The sequence below is a fragment of the Notothenia rossii genome (genome assembly GCF_949606895.1).
Source record: "Notothenia rossii genome assembly, chromosome: 4".
NCBI lineage: Eukaryota > Metazoa > Chordata > Actinopteri > Perciformes > Nototheniidae > Notothenia > Notothenia rossii.
In genome coordinates this window covers 25,193,219-25,215,869 of record NC_136902.1, presented here as the reverse complement: position 1 = coordinate 25,215,869, position 22,651 = coordinate 25,193,219, and the positions used below count along the sequence as shown (strand labels likewise).

At 39.9% G+C, this 22,651-nt stretch overlaps 1 protein-coding gene across 5 annotated transcripts in view; it reads left to right on the top strand.

Annotated features, from left to right (window-relative positions):
• Positions 1-22,651, top strand: part of acot7 (acyl-CoA thioesterase 7) — a gene marked incomplete at its 5' end in the record, with an annotated part of 104,453 nt that overhangs the window by 52,324 nt on the left and 29,478 nt on the right. For 3 of the 5 annotated variants that reach the window (XM_079675387.1, XM_079675385.1, XM_079675386.1), the window contains 6 exons: positions 5,287-5,404; positions 8,087-8,243; positions 18,348-18,439; positions 18,603-18,717; positions 19,289-19,303; positions 19,403-19,489. In XM_079675387.1, coding sequence (XP_079531513.1) covers positions 5,287-5,404; positions 8,087-8,243; positions 18,348-18,439; positions 18,603-18,717; positions 19,289-19,303; positions 19,403-19,489 — 584 coding nt within the window. Of the gene's footprint in view, positions 1-3,552; positions 3,678-5,286; positions 5,405-8,086; positions 8,244-18,347; positions 18,440-18,602; positions 18,718-19,288; positions 19,304-19,402; positions 19,490-22,651 lie in introns of those variants that run through there. The other 2 variants (XM_079675383.1, XM_079675384.1) reach the window with 2 other exon arrangements.

Below are 22,651 nucleotides of genomic sequence, written 5' to 3'. Positions count from 1 at the left end.
ACTCCTTCGTTGCCTGGGCGGTGTGTTTGGGATCATTGTCATGCTGAAAGACCCAGCCACGTTTCATCTTCAATGCCCTTGCTGATGGAAGGAGGTTGTCACTCAAAATCTCACGATACATGGCCCCATTCATTCTTTCCTTTACACGGATCAGTCGTCCTGGTCCCTTTGCAGAAAAACAGCCCCAAAGCATGATGTTTCCACCCCCATGTTTCACAGTAGGTATGGTGTTCTTTGGATGCAACTCAGCATTCTTTCTCCCCCAAACACGTCTAGTTGAGTTTTTACCAAAAAGTTCTATTTTGGTTTCATCTGACCATATGACATTCTCCCAATCCTCTTCTGGATCATCTAAATGCTCTCTAGCAAACTTCAGACGGGCCTGGACATGTAGTGGCTTAGGCAGGGGGACACGTCTGGCACTGCAGGATTTGAGTCCCTGGCAGCGTAGTGTGTTACTGATGGTAGCCTTTGTTACTTTGGTCCCAGCTCTCTGCAGGTCATTGACTAGGTCCCCCCGTGTGGTTTTGGGATTTTTGCTCACCGTTCTTGTGATCATTTTGACCCCACGGGGTGAGATCTTGCGTGGAGCCCCAGATCGAGGGAGATTTTCTAATAATTGCTCCCACGGTTGATTTCTTCACACCAAGCTGCTTACCTATTGCAGATTCAGTCTTCCCAGCCTGGTGCAGGTCTACACTTTTGTTTCTGTTGTCCTTTGACAGCTCTTTGGTCTTGGCCATAGTGGAGTTTGGAGTGTGACTGTTTGAGGTTGTGGACAGGTGTCTTTTATACTGATAACGAGTTCAAACAGGTGCCATTAATACAGTTAACAAGTGGAGGACAGAGGAGGCTCTTAAAGAAGAAGTTACAGGTCTGTGAGAATCAGAAATCTTGTTTGTTTGTAGGTGACCAAATACTTATTTTCCACCATAATTTGCAAATAAATTCTTTAAAAATCAGACAATGTGATTTTCTGGATTTTTTTTCTCATTTTGTCTCTCATAGTTGAGGTATACCTAGGATGAAAATTACAGGCCTCTCTCATCTTTTTAAGTGGGAGAACTTGCACAATTGGTGGCTGACTAAATACTTTTTTGCCCCACTGTACACTCAGCTTTCTCAAAATAAATCCATGTCAATTCAAGTGAAAACCACTCTTCACTGAAAGTGTTAGTGTTGTAGTAGTATTCAGCATGTCAGAACTAAAGATTTTGATTGGATTAATTAAAAAAAATATCACCACAGTTTACCCAATAGCTTTAAATTCTCTCTAACCAGTGGCCTAAAAAAGCTCTATAAAAGCTCTATAGAAGTTATAATGCCTTTGTATGCCCATTTGGCTTGTAAGTTGCACTTATTGAAAGCCTGGTCCATACAGCTATTAGTTCCACATTCTGACAAACTTTGCATTTGAGGAAAGATAACATATTTTCCACTTGATTGCAGGAAAAGTTAAAGAGTAATTTCCACTCACAGTCTTTCATCATATTTTGCACTGCATGGTAATAAACCATATATTCCTGTAAGCTAAGGCCTTTTTTGACTTCCTGTTACTTCACCTGTTTGGGTCTTTAAATGACCACAGATGAGATGAGCCACATAGTCAAACCAGTTTGTAAGATGTATCATGTTTAAATATTTGTGTGATTATGCAGAGTGATGCCAGCAGATGGAGACGTCCTTTCATGTCCGTTTCCTTGGACATGAACTACAGCTGTGTGATGGTCAAAGTGTTCAAACTTTTTTTTTTACGAGGGGATATTATTGTTTCGTTGAACCTCCCACAGAAAAGCATTTCCCCACTTCCTGTGACCTATCCCTTTAGTGTAAACAGTTCAGTGGAAGGTGCGTGTGTGTAGTCAAATATAGGCAGTTCGTCAGCTTGTTTTGTACAAAGGTTGGTTGATCATTGCAACCATTCCCTTAACTCAAAAGGAAGGGTCTTAGCTTCCTTCTGTAACTCCGCAATGCAGTTTAATACAAAAAAAAATCCTAACTATTTTTACAATTTTGGGCAATCATCAATACCCATTTTATCAGTGTTACAGTCTTTAAATAGCTTTACTGTGACATTGCTCTTTATTTCTCCTACACTCTGCATTGCTGAATCAAAATTAAAACCATCTTAACCTCAGACTTTGTGGACCTTTTGCCAGTCAGCCACTTTCTCTGCAACTGCAGCCTTCTCCCAAAACATTAATTATGCACCTACAACGTGTCCACAAATACTGCAGCCTGCTTTGCTTTTAGCCACTGCAAACGGTCCCCTTCTATGCTTGTGGCTGCCTTTAGTTACGTCAAATCTAAACTTCCCTCCACTCAAGTCACTCTAGGTTCACAGATATCCCATGACCAAATGGCCTCATTGCTTAGTTTAGGATTGGGATTGAGTTGTCTTTGTATAATCAGTTGTGGGTGTTTGACGAATACCTTTCTTACCTGGCAATGTAAGATTGCTAGGGTAAAACACAGTTTGATCCTGTGTGTGTTTCAAAATCACCCCCCACCTCAGTCCCTTCGTTATGCTTCGTTGTGCTTTTGCTGATGGGATCTGGGACTGTAATGATGCCAAAACGTGCTTTTCAGAAGCTAATTCATAGTTTATGGCACTATTTTCCGCAACAGAGGTAAATGTTCGGTGTTTGATTATGATTATATTCATGCAGTTGTTTATGGTAGTTTTCCTTTTTAGTTATTTGTAAGCTCTACTTTACTTCATTCTAAACAATTAGGATTAATGTGAAAATGATAGATTAATTGTTGACCCAGTGCTCCTGTGAGGTTAACATTGGCGCTGTGAAAGGCTTTTTTGTGCTACACTGTATGTAATAGAAGTGATCCATCATCTTGGAAAGGAATGTACAGTACTTGTGAACAGAAATAAGGGGTACTTCATTTTTACTTTTAAATCAATTTTGGAAACACCACTCGAACATTTTTGTTCTTTCCGTTCCTCTGCTTTAAAGTATTGTTGGTGGCTTTGCCTTTGTCCATGTCAGCTTATATATTTATCGTCAGTTAGATATTGATAACACTTATTACTAGTTTTTGTGTTTTTTTTGTTAACGGATGTGTTTTGTGGCTTTTAAATCTGTTTGGGTTGTGATCTTGGTCTATTTGCACTGTTGTTCTAATTCGGGATTTCCAAGCTGTTGTAGAACTTAAATCTTATGTACATTTGTTTTTATGAAAAAGATAAATCAGGCACACAGTTCCTGAAGAATAATGAGAATTTTAAGGAAACAACAACTTTGAAAACCTTTAAAGTTTGAATCGCTTGTGTTTCTTGGCCTCTTGACAGATAGGTTCCTGAGATATTTGTAAGTCTACCTGTCAGATGTGGCACAGAGACCTAGGTGTGATGATTGTAATATACCGTTGTCTATCTGGGCATCAGTGGGTGTGTTGAGATCCTGTTTGACCTGTTGCAATGCCTACATCACATCACAGATTACAACAACGTCAGGGCCCAAAAATGTCAGAAGCTGCAAATGTTGAGATCATACAAAAGGGAAGTTGAACCGACAAATAGTCAGTGAGGGAGACAAGATGAGTTGCTTTATACCTCGCAGGCCAGCACATAAGGTGGATAAGAGAGTGACAGCAGCCATTCGGAGTCAGCGAGGCAGGGGAGATGCGAGTTCTCAGCAGGACTCTAAATATGAACTCAGCAGGTAGCTCATCTCTGACACTCACACACATGCACACCCACACACACACACCCAAACATCCACACAACGTTTTGTCATAACACGTTTATTTAAAATAATTATTAATAATGAATACTACCTTTTTGTTAAACTTTTCATTGTTATTCAGACTCTCAGAGAGACACTGAACAGTTTTGAGGTTGTAGCTTGTGCTGCTGTTGATTGGTTTGCAATATATTTTAAAGGGTTTGCTCATAAATGTTAATAATCATAATATTGATAACAATTTAAATATCATTGGATTTGTATTGTCGTATATCATGATAAAACAGCAAGGCTAATAAACGGCTAATGCCTCTCTAAGTTTTACTCAGTAGTACTTATCCCACTGTTTTAGTGTTACTTATTTTGTGAAATATAACTGTGTATTGTTCCTGATATTTTCTTGATACCAGTGAACGCTTTTTTAGTGTTGCAATGTAAAAATTCCCCTCCGTCAACTGTAACCCTGACTATTTTTTGAGGAAGTTTTGCAAAGAAGTCTGCCATACTCGTTCATATACAGTATACAAGATCCTTAAATAATTCAAATTGGCAGGAGTAGTGATTTTTCTATCGTTAATTATTTCCTTAAACCGAACGTAAAAAGCAAGACCATTGCTCAATGCACTCTTTTAAAAGTAAAACAGCCATCTTCCTGTTTAATAAGGCTGTGTCAAAATGTGGATTTTCTTGCTTTGTTCTGTTGGCCTTATCCTGTAACGCATCTGATTCTCAGGATTGGTCAGATCTCAGTGCATACCTTCTGTGTGTGTGACAGTCTTGAATGTAAACCGATTAAGTTGCAACTGGTAAAACTAGTTTAACCCTTACTGTGAATGGGAAACTGCTGATGTACATGACCTCATGCTGCACAGCCAGTGGTAATGACACTGTTTGTTGTCATCTGATAGACACGCAGAGTACAGGCTGGAGTCAAAATATGTAGTGAATGCTTCAACAATAGAAGTCTTTCCAACTCATGCGTGACTATCACCGTAGATATGTTCCTAGATATTTCTCCTGGGCTTTTGCAACAAACATCATCTGTTTATTAAATTATGTATTTTCATAGAATGTTTCAACAAGTGGTGGATCTTATTATGCTATTTTATACTCTTACCTCACTTCATTTTGTAGGCAAATGTTGAACTTTTCACTGCACAACATTTATTTTACAGAATTAGTCACTAGCTATGTGCAGGATTAAGTTCACTATACAAAATATGAATAAGCTTATACATTGTGATGTATTATTATAGGATAAGATACTCGTTGGTATATCAAATACTAAAAAAAACACAAATACCAGCTACAACACTCAAGTGAGGACCGTGTTAATGCACCAATATTATATATAAGTTAATGTATATGATGTAAATGATTCATAAATGTGCCATACTACATGACGATTACTTTCATTTCTGGTACTTTGGATCTATTTTTGCACATTTTCTTCTGTCTTCTCATTTATGGATTAATAGTGCTTTTTTCAGAAGATATTTCAATAACTCTTATAACAAGGTGCTCAGTCACATGTAGAAATCCTACCATCCCATCCACAGTCATGCAACTAAACGTCTCTTCACTGCAGGATCATGCGGCCAGACGACGCCAACATTGTGGGCAACGTCCACGGCGGCACCATCCTCAAGATGATCGAGGAAGCAGGATGCATTGTGGGCACGCGACACTGCAACACACAGGACGGGGTAAGATAGAACAGCAGCGCATACCCTAAACCAGGGGTGTCCAAAGTCTTTTTTACTGAGGGCCACATACAGACACATATACGAAGGGCTGGGCCACTCCCTAGAGGTATTTTGCCTCATAAGTTCTGTTATAAGTTGGAAAAGTCAATCCAATGTAGGTAAATTATTCTTGATACTTGTAAATGCTTTAAGAAAAAACGTCAAAGCTCTCCATAGGGTTTCATTTATTTAGTTAGCAGCTCATTCCTTATATAGAAAATGTTATTCATTGGGATAAACCCCTTGAGATGCACCATCTCTTTTTCAAGGGGGTCCCGACAAAAGCAACAACTTACAGACATACATAAACAAAAAGACAAAATGCAAAACATGACACAAAAGACATACCACATACAGTCTGTTAAGTAAAATTCAAGCAATGCTCACACTCATTACAGTTGGCTGACAGTTTCATCAATATCAATTTCATTAATAACAAGTACAGACCAGTTGAAAGTGAGATGATAATGCATGTTTAAACACACCCAATGATGCAAGAGATCTAATAGCAGCAGGTAAAGTATTCCAGTCTGTTGGGGCTTTGAAAATGAACGCTCTTCTGCCAATCAATTTTTTTGCACAGGGGACAGAGAAATAAATCTGAACAGAATGTCTAACTTGATGATTTGGTGAGTAGGGTACAAAATACTGCTTTAAATAAGGGGGATAGTTAAGATAAATGCATTTAAATATCAGCTGAAGCCAATGCGTGTGTCTTCTTACATTTAAAGAAGGCCATTTAAGTTGTTTATACATTGTGCAGTGATGTGCACGAAAAGGACAACCAAGAACAAATCTGCATAGTCTGTTGTAGGCTATGTTGAGTGGAGCGAGATCTAATTTTTGTGCATTTTGGTAGACAACATCACAATAGTCCATAATCGGAAGAATAAGTTGAGAAGCAATTCTCTTTCGGACACTGAGCGTAAAACAAATGCGAGAGCGGTGTAAAACAAAGATTCCGTAATTGACTTTTTGTATTACATGCTTTATATGTAGTTTAAATGAAAGTTCAGAGTCTAGCCATACACCAAGATATATAAAGCTATCAACTTTAAGCAGAGAAGTGCCATCCTTACATGTTATTACTACATTAGGTTTGGATTTGAGCTTCTGCCTGGTACCAAAGACCATGGTATAAGATTTTGTTTTGTTAAGCAGTAGTTTATTGTGTGATAGCCAGTCCTGTAAGATATTAAAATCCGATTGAAGAGAGATCTGAATTTGTGAAAAATCAGATTTGGATGTATATATGACAGTCTCATCAGCATAAAGGTGAGTACAACAATTAATGAGACAAGAAGATAAATAATTTATGTAAATAGAGAACAGAAGTGGGACCAGAGTTGATCCTTGGGGTACACCCTTTTGTTGGATCAACAGGTCAGACTGTTTTCCATTAACAACCACACATTGCTTTCTACTGTGAAGGTACGAGTTAAACCATAACACTGTATTCATAGAAAGGCCAATGCCGTGAAGTTTATCCAAGAGCAGATATCGATCAACAAAATCAAAGGCTTTTTTCAAATCAATAAAAATGGCACCTTTGAGTTCACCATCACCTTAAAACAGAAGCTTCAGATTGCTTATAATAAGAGGAAATATGAAGGTTATATTTCAAGGTTGTTATGGAAATAAGTTATTGGGCTTTTTTCTCATCAACTTAGATTTGTTAGAACATGTTTTCAAATTTAATTGTCTGAATTTATTCGAAAATCTTTAGTAAACTGTAACATGACAGACTCAAGAAATAAATGAATTATTATCATTACTTACAGCTACCCCTTTTTTGACAAGCAATGAAAGGCAAATTATGAACATGAAAAATCTCTGGTTGTTCCTCTCTCCAGCATGTTGTGGGATTTAGAGCTAAAAAGCTAAAGTACAACTGCCTTTGAGAACATTCAATGTTAACTAACTCTTTGTTTGCCTGGCATCTTTTATTCCCAAACTGCATGGCTGCATTCGTTTTTGTTTCTTCAGTTTTAGGTGACCCAGATTTGTCTTGATTTGACTTTTCACCTGGTGAACTTTAACCAACTTCTGACTTGCATCATCTTGATTGTCATCAAACTTCGAACAATGTGATTATATCCTGCTGATGACTCATGCTACATTGTTAAGATAAGCTGTTAAGACTTCTATCTTCCCTCTTCACAATAACAACATCATAAATGTTCAGAATTTGTGTCATCAGGATTTTAATCTGATGTCGGCAATTCTTTGATTGTGAATTATTAAAGATTTCTTGCAGCTCATATAAAGTGCAAGTACCTATTGAGCCTGTATCAGTTTTTAACAGTATCTCCATGAAATTACACTTCACATTAAAACAAACCTGTGTAAACCAGAAGGACGTATAATTAGAGAAGAAATAGGTCATCATCATCAGTGCCTGATAAGCTCTCTTTGACCTCACTCTTGTCAAATGGAAATAATAATGTTTATATTAGAAAGATATTGTTTTTGTATTCCTCTCCTGTTTCTTCCCCTTTACTGCGACTTAGAACTAGGGCAGTTAGTTTGAATAAGATTTATTTGACAGGTGCTGAGTTTATTTATTTTTTGTCAACCCAAAACATTTCAGATGTTTTTTCTATTGTTCCTGTGTTTTTTTTATAAGCATTTTCTTCTTTGTAGGATCGTTGTATGGCAGCTCTGGTTCGGGTGGAGAAGACAGAGTTCCTGTTCCCTGTGTTCATTGGCGAGGTGGCCCACGTCACTGCTGAAATCACATACACCTCGACGCACTCCCTGGAGGTGCAGGTCCAAGTCATGTCTGAGAACATCCTCACAGGTGACATTTGAGTCTTTCACCTCAGGCGGATACCACACAGTAAAGATCAAGCATCCCTTTACCTGTTCGGCAATATGCTTATATGACTAATGCACTGAAAGGTGGATTATCAAAGTAATGCCTTTGGTTATAGAAGTATTATTCGAATGCTGGCTATAATCCTAGGAATATAAAGGAGACTGATTTTGCTTGTACCTGCCGCCTCACCTACACAGCAGTGTTCACCTTTAGCCTCTTTTTCACCCCCATCCCTGCAGAGGAAAAAAAGAAAGACAGACATTTAGGAGCATGTGTCATTCCCTGGCAGGAAGACAGACACAACACAATCATGCAAACATTTACAAATACTTTCCGCATACCTACAATATTTGCAATAGTTACTAGGGCTGCATACCAGGCGAACAGAGCAAAGTCAGGAGACATGGTTGATGCAAGTTCATTCAGCTGTAGTTTAGGATTTTTAATGTGGGTTTGAACCTGTGTTTTTCAGAATCAAGTGGTGTGTTAAACGATGTTTCTGTGTTTTCAGAACCTACAGTATTAAATGTACATGGGGTCCACTCCAAATTTGCTTGTTTTACCTGTAGACATTACCCAAATCAGTATGTCTGGGGTTTAACCAATGACTGTATCATGTTTAACTTGACCTGCTGCACACTTGTTCTGACAAAGATGCTAGGCTTTATAAGGCTCAGATAACTTTAATAATTTTCCAAAGTTAAAATTTAATCTTATGTAGGCATAATAATCGTAAGAGTCAAACTAATGTACGATACATTTAAAACATCTGCTGCAATTAATTTGAACTGAGCAGGTAGCTAACTCTGTGACAAACTCAAGATATTCATTAATAGCAACCTTGAATTCTTCAATGCAGCAGCAGGAGTCCAGCACCTGCAGAAATGTCATTCACCAAACATTTTTAATATTTTTGGTTTTAATTTAAGCTTAAATATTTGAAATCTGAATATTGGATAGAAAAGTATTTGTTTTAAAAGCTTTAAAGGTCTATAATCATTAATCAAACCCCGTCATTATTTTTTTATTTTTGTTATAGTCTAAATTGCCTAAATGCAGTAAATTTCACTTAGCACTGAGTCCAGTAATGTTAGATGTTTAAAAATAAAGACCTCCGTGTGATGTTCTGCTGTTTGACCTGTAGAGGGCAGCACACAAAAAGAAACAGCCCTGAGAAGCATGAAAGATGAAACCCTGGGGGTGTTTCCCTGGGTGTTTCTCAATGCCAAGTAAAGCTGCTCCAGAGCCACTAGGCTTGTTTGAGACGAGCTGCGGCTCGCCTCGAAAGTAGAAGAGAGCCGGGGGAGGTCTCAAAAAGCTCGCCTGAAGTCGGACAGCTCGGAGTCGGCTTCTTCTTCTTCTTCTTCTTCTTCTACTTCTCTCGGTTTTTTGGCGGATTGCAAACAACTTTAAGGTGCATACCGCCACCTCCGGAGTCGGCTTGACTCGGTTTGCATTTATAAAGAATGCACAAATGTGTTTAATCATTAATGTCAGATATGTACTAAGTAAATACATTTGTTCCTGCTCAAGATTAGATTCAACTTTATTGTTATTGCACAGATTACAGGTACTGAGACAACGAAATGCAGTTTAGCTTCTAACCAGGAGTGCAAAAAGCAGTAAAGTGAAAAGTAATGTACACAATCTACAGAATAAAAGATAGAATGAAGTGATTGATGAATAAACAGTGAGGAGGGGTATGAATACACTAGATACACACAGCAGCCTGTGAGCAGTATGAACAGTGTGTATGATACACTAGATATACACAGCAGCCTGTGAGCAGTATGAACAGTATTAACAGTGTGTATGAATATGCTAAGATATATAAAGTATGAAAACGGTAAGCAGTGCAAGTGTAGTATACAAATATATAGATATTAATTTCATGATGATAAACATTGTGGAACAATGATGAAAAATGTGAATGGAAGTGGCGAGGTAAAACTGACACAAAACAACAACAAACTTTTGCCGAGCCAATTGGAGAGTTTCATCACCAGCACGTGGTAAAAACCACCAATGAGCGCTCAGCTCGAGATACCAGCGAGTCGTTTCCCATCAAGCATTTCGCTTCTGCAACCCGTGGAGAGAAACTGCGCCGCCTTGCCGCGCCTCGCTCTCAAGTCTGCGGGCGTCTATGTCCCGCGAGATTTCAACGTCTCATGTAGGCGAGCCTCCAGAGCAAGTCGGACAAAATGACTAACCATCATACAACGCACTAGCAAGACGTTGATCGCAACTGCGCAGGTCTCGCTTGTCTCAAACAAGCCTACTATTACAAGCATACTACTACGTCATCGACTGCCGCCGAAGAACTGTTCCAATGTCCAGCATACTTGTAATTCTGCCGAGGCCGGCATACTTCGTAGCGAGACATTTTGAGGCTGCACATGTGTAGACTCCGCGGTCTTAAAATCCCCACAATGCTTTGCGCACGGACCAATTTCCAAATCTTTGGCGGAAATGGCGCTCCATTTAAGGCGGGCCCTCGCATATGACGCACTCCTGCACACCTGTTAGCCTGTTCCACAATTCTTTGTTTTCCGAGGCTAGGAAGGATTCTTGCCTCGTTTCTGAAGCAAGTGAATCGGAAGACATGTGCTACCAAGCAAGCGTCCTCGACATTGAGAAACTCCCTTAATGTCGAGGAAGGCTGCTCCAGAGCCACTATTTCAAGCATACTACGTCATTGAGTGCCGCCGAAGGACTGTTCCAATATCCAGCATACTTGGAATTCTACCGAGGCCAGCGTACTTCGTAGCGAGAAATTTCGAGGCTGCACATGTGTAGACTCCGCGGTCTTAAAATCCCCACAGTGCTTCGCGAACGGACCAATTTCCAAATCTTTGGCGGAAATCGCGCTCCATTTACGGCGGGGCCTCGCATATTAAGATTAGTGCACATAAATGCACCCACACACCCACACACACACACACACACACACACACACACACACACACACACACACACACACACACACACACACACACACACACACACACACACACCAGAGTCCCTTGAGTAAAGACGTCGGGAGGATCACATTGGGCTGACCTAGCGCTATCTGTGAACCTTTAAATGCCAGTGGCAGCAGTGATGCACAGCCAGTCTGTAACCACCATGTGATGTGCTGACCGTACACTGTAACTGATTTAATTCATGTCAAGCAGTCAGATGATTACTGATTATGACAAACAAGCACATTATATCATGTTGATGTTGATGTGAGTTAGTTTTAGTAGCAAAAATAGAGTTTCTTGATGGGGAAACTTGATTGTGTGTTTGTTTTCTTTTTTTTTAAGGACTTTGTAGTTTGAAGATAATTTGGCATCAGAGCAAACTGTCTATCTTGAAGAGAGACAGGATGAGGGAGTGAGACAGAGGGACGGATGTGAGAACGGAGCCGGACAGACATATTGACGGGGAAAACAATAGTAGATTGGGCAACAGGTTGGATTGGGAGTAAAAGAGGAAGAAAGAGTGAAACTAGGGAAGAGATAGAAAGAAGGATGAAGGAAAGGAGGTGTGAGAAACAAAAGAAGTATCCCCTAGACAGCCGTTGCCCTAGCAACAAGCTTGTACTGGTTGGTTGGCTGGTTGCTGGGCTGGAAGCAGGTTGATGGAGGCGGAGGCAGCGATATGAAATGACAGGTGGAGAGCAGCGTTCATACATCCAGGCATCAGCACGGACAGCCCGCTACAGCACAGGGCCGCTCGGGAAGGACCCCGACGAGGGGAGATCAGGAAGAGAGAGCTGGACAGAAAACAGTCAGTGTTTGGTTTGTTGCACATAACAGGATTTATGGTTAATTGACCCAGGGTTTATTCCCATGTTCTATATTGTTTCATAAAATGGGCAAAACACTTCCAAAAAAAGTCTTTTAGACCTTCATTAATTTCCCAAGATATACTGATGAACTTTTACAAAATGTCAGATATGTGCATATTAAGAAGCATATTTTACCTTATTTGTATTAACTGACATACATTCTTACCATATTAGCATTTTATGTAAAGGGGGTTGTAGATTAGATACAATACAGCTTTATTTGTGAAGCACTGTAAAAGCTCCAGACCAAAGTGCTGTACAGGCAAATAAATACATGAATAAAATACAAAAGTCAAACAGCTCAGTTCACAAACCATAAACTAAATTATAAGAAAAATAAAAAGATAAAAAATAAAATAAACAAGATTAAAACAAAAAAATACATTCTGTATCAAAACAGAAAGTGATGCAGCCTCATTCTCAGCTCCACAATTCAATCGTATCTTTCTGTTACATTTTGAGTGCTTCTCATAGTTAGGAAGTCTAAGTGTTGTTCAGTGTCAGGGCAGTGTGGGTGTAGCAGATGAGCGTAGCTTCAGCTCAAGTCGAGAGAGGGCGTAGGTGAGTTCCTCTGGGATAGCAGACTCTGGAGGCTGCAAGCGCCAAACAAAACATCTGTCCAAATGACCTATGTTAACTCCAGTATAAACACAAATATTAAACATCTATCCCAATCTGGGAAATAACAGTACAAAATTATATTTTCCAGTTTAGTGTAGGGGGGGGGGGGCGGATACAGTTTATGTTTACGTCAGAAATACAGCTCGGACATTAAAAGGAGATTCTGAGAAGGTGCAGCTTGGTGGTCTATTAGGTCACAGCTATAGGAAGTAGGTCATTGGTGTGTGTGTTTGAATTGATACAGCTGCTGTCCAGGTTAGGTTAGATCTGTGTGTTTTTCTTCCATTTTGTGTGGTGCACATTTGTGACATAGTATGTAAATGCACAGTGGGTGCATCTATACTGTATACTTGCATGTGTGCGCATGGGTATGTGTGTGGGATTTCATCAGTGTTTGGCCCTTTAAAAGGTTCCTGCGGGGCTGAGGGGGAGGAGAAGATAACGGGAGCAGACATTATTTGCTTCTGTCATGTCGGGTTAGCGTCAGGCCTCACACACTGTGGCCCAGTCAGACACGGACGCCAAGTGGGTGTACCTGCACACATGAACAGACACACACACATGCGGTTGTGTAGGGATGACCTGCGTGCATGTACAGCCTGAAATGCACACATATTCTGCATATAAAAAGTCACACACCTACATGTTCTCACACCCACACAGACGCACACTAAACACACACACTTCCCTTCTTTCTAAAAACAACTCTCATATTGAGGCAGGGTTTTATACGTTCATGGCTTCATGTTTTCCCAGGCAAAACATTGATTGATGGCTTGGACAGGAACGCAGAAGTGGAAATGTTAATGTTTGTTTGCAGTCTTGCACAAGTGATTTATATTGTAATGCACCTTGTGTAAATTAGAAGGTCTGCATTTGTGCAGCCATGCATATGCTGTGTATACTGCAACACTATGTTGATTACGCTCTGTGTGCATGAATCTTTGTGTTTATGCATTCATGTTTATTTCATGTGTGTGTGTGTGTGTGTGTGTGTGTGTGTGTGTGTGTGTGTGTGTGTGTGTGTGTGTGTGTGTGTGTGTGTGTGTGTGTGTGTGTGTGTGTGTGTGTGTGTGTGTGTGTGTGTGTGTGTGTGTGTGTGTGTGTGTGTGTGTGTGTGTGTGTGTGTGTGTGTGTGTGTGTGTGTGTGTGTGTGTGTGTGTGTGTGTGTGTGTGTGTGTGTGTGTGTTGGGGGAGGCAAGCACCCAGGTTCTACAGTCAGTCAGGCAGCATCTCGTCAGGCAGGCCTCAGTCACGGCCCCCCAGGGGAAGGCTGCCTACTGTGGGCACGAGCCGTGATGATTGTACCCGCTGGGCCGGGGGGATTGCACATGCGCACTTTAATACACACAGACCCGCACACATGGCACTCACAGATTTGCATGTTACCATGTGTGTACAAACCTGCGTATAAATACACATTAATACCTGGAAAAGTGCAGAGGTAATAATGCTTGTATTGCATTTACATTCAGGAATGCATTTGCATACACACACACACACACACACACACACACACACACACACACACACACACACACACACACACACACACACACACACACACACACACACACACACACACACACACACACACACACACATACACACACACATGCATGCATATACAGAGCTGAGAGCAATGCATTGTGGGTTGAGGCTTAAAATAAGCATGACAGTTCCTACCATGACCCTGGTGGGTCACACAACTGCATACACCAGAGAGTGCTACGTGCTACAGTATTATTGTTCTGGTTTAATATTATGGTCCCCATTAATAACCCCCACAGCAGGATAAATAGGATGTGTAATGTTATGATGATGATCTATAAAAAATGTATTGGAACATTTAATAAATGATAACAATCTATGAATTAAGATAAAATACTGGAAGACCTTTAACAATTACAAATGAGGCGGGTTTGACTTTTAGAGCACAGAACAATTTCCTGAGGGCATGACTGATGTCTGTAACACGACAGACAACACTGCAACAGATTAAAGGTCATTTGAGTACAACAGGAAATTGTGTTTATGTAGAATCACTCGGTAATCCTTCAAATGTCGCACAAATATGCTGTAAAGCTTACAATGAGTATGGATATTCCTTTTCAGTCTATAAATTCTCCTTCCAAAAACTCCACTCCTGGCATGATTCAATCTCTTCATGTCAGGCTGTGAGATCCCACAGTGAGTATGTAGTGTAGTTGAAAGTAATGGAGTCTTGGCTCAGCACAATGGAAAATCTGTGGTTTTGATCAAGAAGATCAAGCACTAAATGGTCCTCACTGCACTGTCTCTGATACCGGGCCATAGTGTTCAGGAAGGAGAAAAGAAAACAAGGGACGCTTTTTTCTTCTCAGAAGAAAAATTAAGGGTAGTAGGCAATAGTCAAGGGTGAGAGGGGAGGGGTGTAACATTGTAATACAGCGATAAAGCAAGTGAAACTGCTTAAGGTATAATACATATGGGAAAAGTGGACAGAAAGAGAAAGAGACTGTGGGGAAAGAGAAATTATAAAGAGGAATGGATCAACAAGAAAATATATTCATAAACTTTGCAAAGTTCAGACTGGAATTGGGGGCTGTTTAAAGGACAGATAATGTGCATTTAATACATTTCCAGAATGGTATGAAGTAGTGATTTATGCCTAAACTTAGATTAAAGAGGATTGGATGATGCAAAAGTTGTGCTGGAGGGATGTTTCTCCCACTTAAACGCCCATGTGAACACTCAAATCAGTACCCAAAAATGCTCTGATTCTAATTAAATATGACGGTGCATAGTGTTTGGGAATTCTGCTGCCCATCATAAAAAAGCAGAGTATGTCTGTGCTGTGTCTCTGGCTGCTTGACACTTGGTGATGTTTGTGTTTTAATAAAAACTTGAGTTGCTGGATGTTTGTCCCGTAATGAGACGGATATTGAAGGACTGGCTATGGTTTGCACTGTGTGTTTTATTACAACGTATGCTTAAGTACTGTCTGACATTATACTCCTGTCAAATCCACAAAGTGATGTTGATTGATTCAGCTTGTCGTCTATAATATCCCGCTGGTCACAGGAAATTGTCTTCTATACGTTTATGCACTCAAGGCACTGCTGTACCAATGCAACATCACTTAAATTTTTTTTTTAAATGTGTGCCATTTCTCTTAGCTGTGATCATAGTTTCCCTTTTAGATTCTTTGTAAAGCTGCTACCAAATGAACTTGAAAAACCACGTACAAAGTCACTGCGCAAAAAAGCATTTTTATTGCATCCAAAACCTTTCTATTCACTAATTCATTAATGGTAACTAAATAAGCCAGCTGTCCCTCCTGCTGGTTGAAGCCTCTCCTTTTTTGACAGAATTAATTTTTTTAATCACATAGAAACCAACGTATACAATATACCCGTTTCTCTGTGTTGATCCAATGTTCCCACAGCTATTTGAAAACAGAAACTACATAATGAGATTACTTAACCTGTCATAGTAGCCTTTCTCTCAACAAAATGTGGATACTGCACACAAGATGAGGAATAAGATGTGCTTTAAGTACTGTGAAGGAAAAAATGGTACATTCAAAACAATAACATGGTCAAACATTGACATTGTCTTCATTTGATGCAGAGGGATTTGAAATTCTAAGCCGGGTCCCTCGTTACATGCTGGCCAAAAAGGTTGTCAGTCGGACTGGGAATGCTTCTTAGTCGTCAGGTTCATTCCAGTGCTTCCCCCCCCTCCCTCTCTCCTCCTCTTCCTCCCTCCATGCTTAACACTTAGAAAGTCCAGCAGGAGCTAATAATAGACTGGAGTCACTCTGTCTTGGTAAAGTCAAGGATATGTAAATATGCCTTTCTGCTGTGGGCAGCTTCCTGGTTGCTGGCAAGGGCGGGAGCCAATGAGAGAGGGAGGAGGAGAGAAGCACGGTCGGCATGGAAACGCGGCCTGGTTGTCTGCACGGTTTTAACTCTGGTGTAAAATGCAAATGTTATTACCCAAGAGTAACCTGCCATCAGCCTCTGCTCCCACTCTCTTCTTTTAACTTCACATGCCCTCCTCTAAAGTCCCGCCTGTTTTACTGCTGATCACACAGTAGTGTCAACATTCGATTTCTATTTATTTATGAGATGTGCTATTTTTATATCAATGTAAATGCAGTGCATATTTATACATCTTTAAGTTTGTATCTATTTTGTTAAAGTTAGTATAGTAAAAATATGGGCAATGCAAAAATCTTCTGTAGGATCATATCATGAATCTGATCATATAAATTAATCTGTATGTAAGCATTATCCTTAACGAGACACACCCACCCACACAACTCATTGGTTGTTGCACATTAATAGCTTGTAACAATATAAGACAGTGATTTGATTTGAACCTGCTGGCCACAGTGCACTCTTTAATCTGTGCCTCCCTTGTGGGCCATAACAACACAACCTCAAAATAGCCCCCCCTCTCTCTCTCTCTGTTAGCGAGTTAAGAGAAAAAAGTGTTAGCAGAAAAGAACAGATATTGCTATGGCAACCTCTCCGCCTGATTGCTATGAGATGTGATTTCCACGAGTTTTGTCCTCTGATCTTCTGGGTCTTTACTTCCTGTGTGAAGGCAGAGCTAATGCCTCTAACCAACACAACCTTTCATGTACTATATGGAGGCATATGGAAATATCAGACCATATGTCTATTCTCGGAAAGAGGCATACATATTCTTCAGCCATTGATGATGAAGAGGCTTTTATTCAGGGGTCACAAGAAAGGATGTAAGGAATGAGCGGTTGGCATTTTTCCAAGATATTCAACATTTTTTAAAACAATAAAACAATTTAAAAAAGGAAAGTACATTATTAAAGCATTATTTACTGCCCTTAAGAACTTTATTTTTACCAAAAGTCAATAACTTTGACCCATAGATTTGCTTTGATCCTAATCCTTAAAAAAGGATTCAAGCAATACAAATTAGTTTTGAATAAAGAAAATTGTAATTTTTTGTGGATGACCTACAGATAGAAGTCAGATATTATAGAAATGACTCTATCCAAAATGTTCATACAAACCATTTCAATTATCACAGAAAACAACAACTCACTAACCAGAACATTGTGCGTCTGTATATTTTAGCAGTTGACACATTATAGGGACACATCATTGTGTCAGCTGCCAAAGAAAATAATTTTCAGCAAGATTTTAGAGAGCGAGTTGCCATTCTATTTCATCCATTTTATAATGACAACATGAAAACGCAGAAAGTTCGGGATTGGGGGATTATTCTAAACCTTGCGCTAACCGAGGGAGCGCGTCTAGTGAATGTTAGCTTGTGTTCTGAATAAACATGACTGGCTGTCTCTGAACAAAGTCTTCATTTGTCCTCTGCTTCTTTGTCCGCAGAAGAAAGACTAATCTTCAGCGGCGCTACCCGATTTGTTAAAAACTGGATAGGCTTTTATTGGGCTGTTAATAAAAGTGTTTTGACAACAGCATTTCGAAGCAGTTTGTGCCATTATTACTTGATTTCAAAACATGTCAGACAAACTAGTTTCTTATTTGTTTATTGTCACTTGACAATGGTGTATTGTTTTATTTGTAGGAAGAATTAGTAATATTCCTTACTGACATCTTTTGAAACATTTCAACCTGTGATTGCAGGCGTCAAAAAGCTGGCTAACAAGGCGGCGCTTTGGTACGTCCCCTGCTCTCTGAAGAATGTTGACAAGATCATGGATGTGCCGCCCATCAAGGTACGTAGAACCTTGGTTGCTCTCTTTGAGACTTCTTCTCTCCGTTTTTAACAGTCCAGTTCAGTTGTCTTGAATATCGATAAACTTTAATTAAATTCAGAGACAAGTATTTGAGTGGTTGTGTCCACCTGTAAACATATTCATGTATTTACTTTGTCTGTAGTACGCCAGTGCAGATCAAGAGGAGCTGGGCAGGAAGCGCTACGGGGCTCAGAAGATGGAGAGACAGGAGACGAAAGCGAGGATTGAAGATGTGGTGCCACCTCCACCCAACCCAGGTAACCTCCTACACTAAAGGCCTCTAATCAAATCCTGAAATGCAGTTACCATCAACTTAAATCTGAGCTGAACATAATTCTCTTGCTGTCATGTGGACAGATAGACATCCCAAATGTTAGCTTCATCTTACGATTGACACTAGTGTTGTTGAAATTCTATAACACCATCACTTAACCTAGAGGCTGTGTTCAGATCTATTTCGGCCTTAATTATTATCCGTATTGTTTTACGATTTGTGTGCAGCAGTTAAAGAAGGTATAGTGGTTGTAATAATTGGAGCTCTTTAAGCTACCATCCTGAAAAAACCCAGTTAGTTCTGAAGCTGTTGGTGGAGATCCTCAGACAGGGTGTGGTATATGTCAATGAGCCTGTACGTGACATAAAAAGGGAAACCAAATCTGAAGGTCTTTTTGAATTGTATGATTAGGTACAAAACCTTACCTATATTCTTGTTTCAAAGTGTGTGGGTTGGTAGGCAATCCAGATTCCCAAACTCTAAATGAATCCAATCATTGTGAAAGTAACATTGATATCTAATTCTGTAATTTTGTCATGTTCACTCAAACGCAGAGGATCCGCCAAAAGGTACGTTAACGTTCTCTGCAGGCTGCATGTCTCTACAGTGTCTTTTTCAATGCAAACATTTTTTCTTCACGTTGCCTTACTGTGTGCCTTTCATTGCAGGACAACACACAGTTGGTTTCAGCCAGTCCAGTCTGATCCATCTGGTGGGCCCTTCTGACTGCACCATACATAACTACGTTCATGGTGGTGAGTCAAACTGTTTCTTTAACTATCCCAAATTGCATCCTAGTATAAGTCTTAACAATTGATAAATCCCGAAACCATTTTTCATTTTTGATGTAGCCAACTCTGGGAGTTATAAATATTATCTTAGATATTTGACACAATCTGTCTTGGAGAACTCATTCTCAATCCTTACTTAAAATAAGATTTTGATTTGAATATGACCCCAGAAAACAAGCTGACCCTATTCTAAAGTAAAAGAAAAGAGAGTTGTCATACATGTATCTTCTATAAGTTTTGTTTTGTTGTTTGTTGTCCAGTGAATGGTTTCCCCCAGAGAAAAGTGCAAGTCTACATTTAACTTTTCTTTTTTAGAGGTCGCAGATTGACCAACCTTTTGTATCTTTTAGTGAGATAATTCACTACAGGATTGTATAAACTGTGATGTCTATGCAGGGAAACCACATACTGTACATGTGTGTGTCCCTTACAACACACGGTGGCTGATGCTGCTTTAACCATCTGAACATTTAAATGTTTCACAGCTATGTTAGTTCAAAGGGAGGATTACAATCAGTTTCATATTCCTTTGCAGATCATTGCAAATTAAAATGTTGCTTTGAGTTTCAGGGTTCAAATGTACAAAATGTGTGATTGATTCAGTCCTATGAGCTGCTGACAAGCCATTTCAGAGCCCAGTGTTCTCAAGTCGCCCTCTGCCACTTATTCTCCAGTATCTGTCAGATTTCTTTGTCACTCGCATACATGTGGAACAAAGAGCTCATGAGCAGCGTTATGCTGTTTGTTATTCAAGGCAGGAACACATCTGACCATACACGTCCTCAGTACAGTATGGAAACACTGCAGGGGAGAGGATGAAACACCGACTGCAGAGAACATGTATGAAAAATATTAAAAGCAGAAATGGAGAGATTCAAAGAAGAGAAATATACGTAGAATGACAGTTGAGGAAGGATGGATATCAGAGTAGGATGGCATGATCGAACCTTTCTCATCCACAATGCAGTGCACGTTTTTACAGTATCTTCATTTTGTTCATCTATTCCACTTTGAACGGTTTGCTTATGATTGCAGACAGGTTTTATAGCCCTGGGCATTAACCCCCAGTATGGACGTTGGTAAAGCGTGTCCCTTGGCAACACAGCGGAGGTACAGAAAAATAAATACTGCTGAATTCAATCCAAAGTGAAATGTCCTGAATGTAGAATGTTGTAGCTCTAAGTACTTATGTTCTCCTAAGTGAATGAATGACTGAATTGTTTTAGTTAATACATGTCTCAGTGAGTAGTGAGTGATTGTTGTGTGTGTGTGTGTGTGTGTGTGTGTGTGTGTGTGTGTGTGTGTGTGTGTGTGTGTGTGTGTGTGTGTGTGTGTGTGTGTGTGTGTGTGTGTGTGTGTGTGTGTGTGTGTGTGTGTGTGTGTGTGTGTGTGTGTGTGTGTGTGTGTGTGTGTGTGTGTGTGTGTGTGTGTGTGTGTGTGTGTGTGTGTGTGTGTGTGTGTGTGACTTGCATTGACAGCACTCTGTGTAGTTATGAACATGGCGGTAATGGTGAAGAACAGAATGACAAGGATGAAGCCGGAAAAAGACAAGCAGAACAACAAATAGCAAATAGAAAGTCTCAGTAACAGAGTAGTTATGAGGCTGATGCCGTTCCCAATTCTCTTCTTAGCTGACAAGCTACACAACCCAGAGTCTCTCTATGACTCTTGTCAGTTTTTGACTGGGCCTTTTCAATCATCTTTAAATGGAAAAAAGTGTATTCTTTGCGCTTCAAAAAGGCATTTGAAGCTATTTGCTTGACAAAAGTAAAAATATTTCTTACGCAAATAAAGGCTTCGATCGAACTACCGCATCAACATTTTTAATAAATACTTTTAGTTTTTGCAAGCAAAGATCTTCCTGTAGTCTTTCTGTTGTTTCTCCGTTGGCTATCCCCCCCCCCCCCAACTGGATTTTATCCAGATTCCTAAAATCCAAGTTTGCTTAGTGCTTTAGAAAAAATGACAACCCAAGCACAAAGCATTTCATCAAACTAAGATTGAAAGATAGATAAACAACTAATTGAATGAGTGTGTATCCGGATTTGACGATTTAGCAACCCCTAACCAAAGAACATGTTTATCTGATGTCCAAAACAACACTCAATTGAAACCATAATGGCTGCAGCTGTAACAAATCCTACATTTTATGAGCACATAACGGATGCTTTTTATCCATCGAGGTGAATTGTTTATGGCAGACTATTCCTGCCTCGTTCTGCCATTTCTATTGAGGTCAGATACTTAAAGAGGCCGTCAGAGAGACACCATATAGTGAGGAAGACAAACAGAAGAGAGACGTTGAAAGAGAAGCAATGAGGACAGGACAGGACAGCAGGATGGGAGGAGGGCGGGACGGATAAGAGTCGCACGTGTCATGGTTGCCTTTTTAATTTGGCAAGCTCTCTGATAAATCTGTCCAATTAAAAAAAACTAATGTGGAACAAGCATGCAGGTCATTTAGAATACACACACACACACCGCCGCTGTCTGTACATGCCATTGCTCATTAAGCAATGTTCCCTGTTGTTCCCTGCTGCTGCGTTCACTACACTTATTTTGTTTACATAACCGAGTCAGGTCAGGCAGCCATGGTGCTTGCTCTCGCTGACTCTTACTCTGTATGACTCTCTCTCACTCCCCCTTCTCTCTATACTCTTGTTGGAGAAAAGCAAACTGACTTCTACATGGCAATGCCAGGCTATTCACTCTTACTGTATGTGTCTGTGTCTGTCTCTGGTATGAAATGTGGCCTACCTAACTCAAGCCTAAGGACACACATGCAGACACATGAACCTTCAAGAAAACACACATGCATGTTGATGTTGTAAACAAGGTATTATGCACCCTGCAAACAATTCTTAATACTTTTTATTATAAAGCACCATCGCTTTATGTCCAATTCATTATTTTGAGGAAGAATCCTTGCTGACTGACTGCAGATTGTAAGAGCAGAGCTAAAATGTGACACCACATCCATCCAGGCACCGATTTAAAAATGATGCCACTGACTCTAGTGCAGGCTAATTCAATTGTGTGAATGTGACGCCATCAACTGTATTTCCATGCATGTTGTGTAGGCATCACATTCCTCATTTAAGTTCAGCCTAGTTTGCCAAGAATTTG